Here is an 8408-nt window from a genome sequence, read left to right as displayed (position 1 = left end):
GGGCCGGATTCCTGATTCTTGTATCGATACATTACTCGCCCATTTATCCACATATACGAGGAATAAATCGATTTTAATGAATGCATTTTAATGACAGCAATGTCACTTCAAAGCTATTTCTCGCCGCTAATGAGAAAGACAATGTCGATTTGAGAATATAGCATTGCCATACAGCAGTGGTCGGGAACCTGTGGCTCGCGAGCCAAATATGGCTGTTTTGGGGATAAGATATGGCTCTTCGACAAATATTTATTTTTGAACTGAATTGGTCAATGTTGCAGCGACTTGTTATCGAACTCTTTTCAAAAGCCTCAAATTCAAGTTACTGTCGCGCCGGCAACCAATATCACCCGCGCATTCGATGTAGCCTACCAGACTCGAAATCTTGGATTGCGCGATACGTTGATTGATCAAAGAGGATAGCAGACATGACGACACCAATATGAGAACGCAGTTTTCAAATATACATTGTCTTCCTGATCCACGCCACGAAATGAACTGCCGTGGATGTGACATTCACAATTACATACTCGATTTACAAACAACGCTATAGCTGTCCACGTTCTTGATTGGCAAGTAGCTCCACCGGCGATAAAATAGGCGTGTAGCCCAACGTTATATGTTACGTCTGGATACTTTGAGAAATCGATCAGTATTTAAATTTTCGGGATCAGTGCCACAGTTATATTGGATTAATATCAGTTATAATAAATTCTAAGCTATTTACGATGAATTGCGTTATCAGTGGTGGGGCTTGACCCGCGTGTGCCTTACCTCTCGTTTCGCGCTTCATTTTCGATTAATAAAATGCAAATTGTGGGAATTTGGGAGAAGAATGTTCAAAATCTAGTCATTCATGAACATCAATAGAAAATACCAATACTATTTAAAGGTTTCAAAATCTTCGTTAACAGCTTAGATTGGGTAGGCCTATAGATTGCTGTAATGACCATGTTTGGGACAACCTACGCATGTGATCATGGGTTCTCGCATTTAAAAGGAGCATCACGGCGAACCTACGTTCTCGTAACTCAAGTTTCGCATGCTCAAGTTAGGCAACCAGCATGATAAGTTCAAGTTTTTACAGAAAAAATGTGGCGCACACGACGAATCCCGGGTTGAGAGCTCGAATTAATACTACCATGACGTCAGAAATTTTCAATTGTAACGTAACATCTGATTGACATGTATGGCTCTTTGGGAGGTAAAATTGAAAACAATAAGGCCAATACGGTTCTTCGGACTAAAAGATTCCCGACCACTGCCATAGGCACCGCCATGTCTGCTCTCTGATCAATCAACACGCAGTGCAGTCCCTAATTAAGATTGCAAGGCGTTCGATAATCCCGGTACCCTAAATTTACCAAGATAGCAATTCATTAGGGTTGCGTAGGTGACGAGATAGCATCGTTGTTCGACTGTGTAGCAGCGTTTGTTTGACTGTGTGGCCTAATTAATCTAGATATTGAATTCATGCGACCCGCGTCCTCTGCGAATTTTGAAAAGCGGCTCCCGACCCGTTTCAAGTTGGCGATCCCAGGCAGAAGCGGTGTCTTGCAAAATCCTAGAAGTGTGGCGTGCTACAAGTCTGCAGTTACGTAATTAAAAACAAGAAAAATCAGCTTGGTGTAAATGACCATTGCAGTCGATAAACAGCATGATTACCACAGACGACATTAGGGTCAGAATAAATCTTAGATGCCGATAATGCAAGTCTTCTCGCTTCGACGAGCTTACGCGTAAGCTCCACTTTCGCACCTGCGCACATGCGTATATGATAACATATACAGTCTCTACAATTTGGCCTAGTGAGCAAGTAGTGGGAATCTCGGCAGACAGTGGCCACAGGCCACAATATTATGTAAGACGAAAAACTGTCCGCGGGCCGGACAAAATCCCTTTGCGGGCCGTATGTTGCCCACCCCTGTTGCCCACCCCTGTTGCCCACCCCTTATCGAAAGCCAAATATGGCATGGGCCGTTTCTGGTCTAATCATTCCTTGACTTCAACCTTAAATTCCTAATTCAAGGAAAAGAATAATCCTGAGATGTCTGGATTTTCGGTGTCCATTACAATGACGGTTATAGAGCCTGAGTTTAATAAATCATCCTCTGGTGGAGTTGTAGTTACGGAAATTTTGCGACAGCCTTCATAGTCAGAGTTGGGAAACGCGTACCGGAGTTTGTTAAAATGCTCCGACTCAAACTGCGACTAATTTAAAATCGAACCAAAGAACTTGAAGCAAGTTCAGACTCACTGTATTTGCAGTCTTCCCGAAGACCTCTTCGAGATTGCTCCTTTACTCGAGGTCGTCTCATCAATCGACGATCCGGCCGTGTGCGACTTATCGAGGCTTTCGTCTTGATTACTAGTCCTCTTCGACCTTCTCACTGGAACTTTGACCTCTGGCTGAAAATTCTCGTCCTTGGACGACTCTTCGGAAGATTCCATCAGAATGCATTCCTCTGCATTCTTTTTTGAACTCTCCGGCTGCGTTTGTTTCTTAGCAATTCGTCGGTTGTTATTGACATCGTTCTCAGTCGCGGCGGTCGAAATTTCCTCCGATACCACTGCCTGTTTCCGCTGGCATTCGGCACGTCGTTTCTGTTTCGGCGCACCATCACTGCTTTCGTCAGACAAAGAATTATTTGATTGTGAAGTGCTCTGGAGAGGCTGAATCAAAGCGTGATGAATGATTGTTGGCGCATGCATGCTTGAATGCTTTCATATGATCTCACCTTCGTGGCTTTGGGTTGGCTGCCACGTTTTTGCGTGGAGCCCGGCGTCATTTCCTTGCCGAAATCTATTTTCGCCTTCGCGGCGACTCCCATCGATTTCAAAGCGTCGGCAAAGTATTTTCTGATCAGTTTGTAATCGGGTTTTTTGTCGTACTGCAGATTTGAGACGTATCGCAGAAACTTTTCAAATTCCACAGCTGAAACGAGTTCAATAAAACACCCAACTTGCATACAGATATTTATAAAAAGAACTTACAATTAACATTATGAGGCGAGCGGGCTGAATGACTAGTAACCCAGGATGACATAGAAAGGAAGGGCAAGCAATGAAAATGAAGTGGCATGTGTCCGATGGCACATTTTACGTTGGATTATGAACATACAATGTCAAATGCAGACCCCTTTTCGTAATGCAGATCCTGTTGTGTGTCTTCTCGAAAATGGATATTCCAGATCACCAACGAAACTGTTCTTTGATTATACTCTCCAGTTGTTAATCGTTAACATGTGGCAATCAGATTGGGGCAGAGGTGTGCTGCGGAAGAGTGGTTGCAACGGAATTTATGCCGGTTTCTGGATTCCCCATAACTTCAATGTTTAGGACGCCAAATGTTTCGCTATGGTAAGTATGGGCAAATGAACCACAGAACCAAATGAGTATGTTTTGCAACTGCACACCGGTGCCGATGCTGAAGGCAAACAAAAGTGTCAAGATTACAATTGTCTCGTGTCTAACAATACTGTACAGCAGTAGTTCTTGACTGCTGGCCATCGTCAACTTTTATGCAGATTCGCTAGATATATTACAATTTTATATCTCAATTGCGCAATGCAAGCTGTTGAAGGCTTATCCGATTATCAAAGAGGTAAAGCATCAAATTTTAAAGAGATTACTGCTTTGCCAGTTTGCGGCTTTGTGACATATCACAACATACAGTTCATTGGCTACCTTCAACTTTAGCCGATAAGGTTATCGTATCACAGCAAAAACTGAAAGAAACTACATCACACTCCAGTGATTTTGACAAGGCATAAACAGCTTTACTACGTCAGTAAAGGACTGGATATGCCAAGGCCGTCCCCCATGGATTTTTTAAAAAGTTTTTCGATATATGAAGACTGAAGAGCTACAGAAGGTAGGATCCCGGCCCGGGAATCGGACAACCACGCCCACCCACTGATGAATTGATTTTAATGCTTTGATGCCATCTTGGCGGCGATCCGAGAGATTTTGATTTTAACGGAAGAGAATAGTGTGCGACTGTGTGTAAAGTATATAAACATTATGGCACATAATGGTAAATCATTAATTAAAACTTTCTTATGCTGTGTACAATAGGGTTGTTCAGATTTGGGCATTTTTTTGAAATCTTGTTTCGCGTAATTGCAAATGATAGTTTAGTACATAAAAACACTTCTAAAAGCGATTTTGGTCATTTTCATCGCGATCTTCCTTCTTTTTGTGTTCGGAGGTGGGGGGGGGGGGTCAACTTTCCTTCAGACGAATTAAATACTGCAAACCTGATGCGGATTAGGTGAATTGGAGCTACTATAAAGATGAAATTACATTCATATACAATATGTCTTTGATTGACATTTACTGAGTTGAAACAAGCTGAAAATGCCTGTATTCGTTCATACATAGGCCTACCACGCGGCTACCTATGCCAAATACGGGAAGGTGAGACACATTTGGAATGTATAGGAATGTAAGTATGTTCAATCGTGAAAAAGATAATTCAATCTGATATTTCCCAGCTCTACTCAGCCGTTTTCTACCGCAAACTTCACTAAAGCTACGAACCAGGAATGGTGAATCGTCGGTAGTAGGGAGAATTGGTCCGTGGGTCTTTGCGCGCAAGGAAGATCGCGATGAAAATGACCAAAATCGCTTTTAGAAGTGTTTTTATGCACTGTGACTAAACTATCATTTGCAATTACGCAAAACAAGATTTCCAAAAAATGCAAAAATCTGATCAACCCTAGTGTGCAATGTCTTCAACATTCACTTTGGTACTCTCTTGGTGGCGTTGATCGGTTTCCTGGCATAAATTTTGCAATTGACCCAACACTGGAATCCAAGCCTCAAACCTACTGAGATAAGAAATGCACATTGCACACCTTTACTGGAGGTAGCCTCTGGATATACGCTGGCAACTAACTTCTTCACATCGGCCATATGCTTGATCTTTTGGTCCTTAACATAACTCTTATCCGACAGTTCATTCTCCCATGGCAGTGATCCGGACACCCAATGGAGCAGTACGTATCCCAAAATTTCTAAATCAGAACGCCGAGAAGGCACTGCGAGAAAGCAAAAAAATTTTTAGCACATCTAAAATAAAATGGTGGAATCTGCAGGGACTGACCAACACCCTTATGAGCATCTCTGCTTGTGTATTCGATGGTGCCGTTGAGCGCCTTTCTAGGATCTTCCTCATATTCGTTATGTTTTCCGTCTACCAGATAGCGGTATGCAAGTCCAAAACCAACCAGATATATCTTGATGAATTTTGACGAGGAATTAATTGTTATTCCAGTATTTGTTATCACTCACCTGGCTCGGATCACTGTGACCCAATAAGACATTACCACCTTTCACATCGGCGTGAACATATTCATTGTCGTGCATATATTCAAGGGAATTGATCTGTGCATAGAAAAGAAGGGTTTCATAAGCCCTGGACAGCCTACTAGAGTAATACCACAGAAGTGATAAGTACACCAGTCCAACGTAGGCAAAAGTACAAATGAATGTTAGTAATTAACAGAGTTGGTCAAAGTAGTCATTGATGTTACTAAATAATGGCAGAAATAATATTGCAAAGTAGAATGATATGTCATACAGGGACTACTTGAAGTGTAAGCCAAAAAGTTCCGAAAAGTACTTAAGTAGCTTGGGACAACATGACACAGACCTTCTTTAGTCAATCGCCAGTGATCGTTTTTAAAAGTACTGGAATCATGTTCGCGATTAAATGTAGAATGAATATTTGGAAACATAAATAGATGTATTTTATGAATTATATTGACAAGTCAATAATAACTACTCCAGAATAATAGAACTACGTAGTTACAGACCCATTCTGGCAATAGTACTTATGTTTTAACAAAGAGCACTCGCTCAAATAAGATGTTTCAGAAGGTAGGTCTATGGAACTATTTGCAGCAGAATGTCCCAAACCCCTAACTCTACTGGTGACTGTAGCGGGAATAGCAACACTTCTACAAATTAATACACTCCTGGCATACAAGTATCACCATATCATATATAAAAATATTGCAAAAGCGGTGTGCGGCAAGATAGATACAGAATAAGACTGAGACATGGAAATGAATTTTGGGACTTCAGATATTCGGAACGACAAATTCTGGTTTAACTAGGCCATAATACCATTCTGATGTGCGGTCCAACATTCGAAACGAAAAATTGTTACAAAACATCCACCCCAGACCATAACACTGCGCTTTTTACTAAACGGATGCTTACCAGTTGAATTGCGAGCTGGACCGCAATACCTTAAGCAAACCTTAGCAAACGCTATACCTTATAAATGGGATGGACTTGGAAGCAAATGCCCTCTTAGATGAATGAATTTAATCACAAAAAAATAGAGACTCATATGTCCGTGATTTTGGTACTTACGACTTTGACCACATACTGTGCCTTCTCTTTACTTGCATTTTCTTTACTGGCACCGGCTGAAAAGTAGAGACAAACTTAAGCATGAAATATGAACATCACAATAGCCTATTCACATGTGCAGGAGCGCGGAATTACCTAAATATATCAATCCGAATCTACCGGATCCAATAGCTTCGCCGATGACCCACGTTTTCTTTCTCAAGTCCTCCATTTCTGTAGGCATTGATACGGCAGCAGCCAGTTGATGACCTCCGGCTGCTTTGGCACCTTTTTCGTTACGCTTTGGTGGCATTTTGGAACACTATAGGACACTTTAAAAATCTGTGGCAAAGTTCAGAAATTACAAGATGAATAATTAGGACTAGACCACGCTCATAAAATCTGACATGTGAATATATCAATGAGATACTCTGCAATCCGCACATGTTATATAATTTCGAGACGCTAACATCAATATTGATGTTTTCAATGTATGATTTCACGCAGAGTTGCAGCACAGTGGTCTAGCTGCAGTTGAAATGTCGCAATAGTGAAGAAATTGGAAAAATTACATTTCGCATTAATCATTGGAAGGGTATACAATACATCAATGAAACTATTGAACATATAATATTCGCAATATTCATTACTATTGCACAAAACTTTCAATTAAAGGATCAAAACACCAACGAGATTCCAGAAGTAGGCTTGTAACTGCTCCTAACGTAAGGAGAGTTATTGAAACCACTTTTAATTGAACTCAAATCCCACGACCGATCCAGACAAAAGATGATCCGTAGCTGAAGGTAGAAATGATATGTATTGCAATAATTGATGTAACGAAGGAATGTCCAAATACAGCAAATGAAACTGGGTCGTGAAATTAGGTTTTAAAATAGTGGTCGCCTGCGGTTATAGAAGACAAGCCTAAACAATAGAAACACATGTCAATAACTAGAGACCGCATAGAACACAAAGAACAACTGACAGCGTACCAACTTGACGTAGCTAACACAAACAGTACCAACGACAGAAACGAATAAACTAGTAGCGGCGCCCAATCAACATACATATAGAGAACAAAGCACGGGGCGCCTAATCAACTGATGACAATAATCACTACATCTTATTTGACGGGAACTTGAAGACTGGCATACTGCACACCTCGTGAAATGTGATTTACTATCGTGGACACCAGGTACGAAAAAATCACATTTTCAAATATTTGAATAAAATTGTGGTTGTAGTTGGCATAGTTTGTCAAAATAAGTGATTATAGACACCATGCGAGAATACAAATGCATCCTGATATCGTAAAATTATTATTGGTAGATTATATCAAAAATTTAGCGAAGATTGACCTGATATTAGAGCATTGGCGAAGTACATCATGATCCGGGTCGCGGGCGTACTCCTGATAACTAGGCTATTGATCATGTCATTACCAAAGTCAAAGTATATAATCGTTAGATATACAGATCAATAACAACTGCCTACTGTTATGGTGCCATAGCAATTGAAATGTTCAGTCGTTAACGAATCCAGTAGTGTTACAGCTATGGAGCGTAGGTTACCACAAATTTACTCGCCACCTTTAGAGTGCGATAATAACATGGATAAAGAAACTCAAAATTATGCAGGACATAAGTAGTAGGTATGATCGGTCGTGACCTGCCATTGGTTCTTATGGGCGGGGTGGTGACCTGCCTGAAAACCCGTGGTGGCATGCGGCTCTTATTTCTTATGAGTGCGGTCGCATGATAGCATTACGGAGATAGGGATCGGTCGCATGCTAACGTTTTCGGGTATAGGCGGCGGCGGCATGCTAACGTGAAAACTCGTGGTGGCATGCTAATGTTTTTTGGTATACGTGCGGCGACATGCTAACGACGATAAATGTGTCTGTCATGTATTCTTACGGGGTCTGTGGTGACTCGCCATGTGTTCTTATGGGTGCGGTCGCATGCGGCTATTGCGTCTTATGGCAGGGGGCGGCGAGCGGCTATTGCGTCTTATGGGATCGGTCGGACGCAGCTTCGTTGTGG

At 41.5% G+C, this 8408-nt stretch overlaps 2 protein-coding genes across 2 annotated transcripts; both read right to left on the bottom strand.

Annotated features, from left to right (window-relative positions):
- Window positions 1-2544: 2544 nt before the first annotated feature.
- LOC145459896 (uncharacterized) lies at window positions 2545-5547 on the bottom strand. Its single transcript, XM_080338403.1, has 3 exons — window positions 5108-5547; window positions 4860-5042; window positions 2545-2935 (listed from the first exon to the last, which is right to left on the bottom strand). Exons 2-3 carry the CDS (start codon window positions 4915-4917, stop codon window positions 2679-2681), a joined length of 315 nt encoding a protein of 104 aa, XP_080194529.1. The 5' UTR covers window positions 4918-5042; window positions 5108-5547; the 3' UTR covers window positions 2545-2678.
- Window positions 5548-6306: 759 nt separating this feature from the next.
- On the bottom strand, window positions 6307-6700 carry LOC145459902 (serine/threonine-protein kinase VRK1-like). Its single transcript, XM_080338409.1, has 2 exons — window positions 6520-6700; window positions 6307-6440 (listed from the first exon to the last, which is right to left on the bottom strand). Exons 1-2 carry the CDS (start codon window positions 6674-6676, stop codon window positions 6358-6360), a joined length of 240 nt encoding a protein of 79 aa, XP_080194535.1. The 5' UTR covers window positions 6677-6700; the 3' UTR covers window positions 6307-6357.
- Window positions 6701-8408: the final 1708 nt, after the last annotated feature.

The sequence above is a fragment of the Botryllus schlosseri genome, unplaced genomic scaffold (genome assembly GCF_051294905.1).
Source record: "Botryllus schlosseri isolate E-star unplaced genomic scaffold, Bs_hap1 Bs23a, whole genome shotgun sequence".
Taxonomy (NCBI): domain Eukaryota; kingdom Metazoa; phylum Chordata; class Ascidiacea; order Stolidobranchia; family Styelidae; genus Botryllus; species Botryllus schlosseri.
The sequence above is the reverse complement of the archived record's forward strand: the minus strand, read 5'-3'. Positions and strand labels throughout refer to the sequence as shown.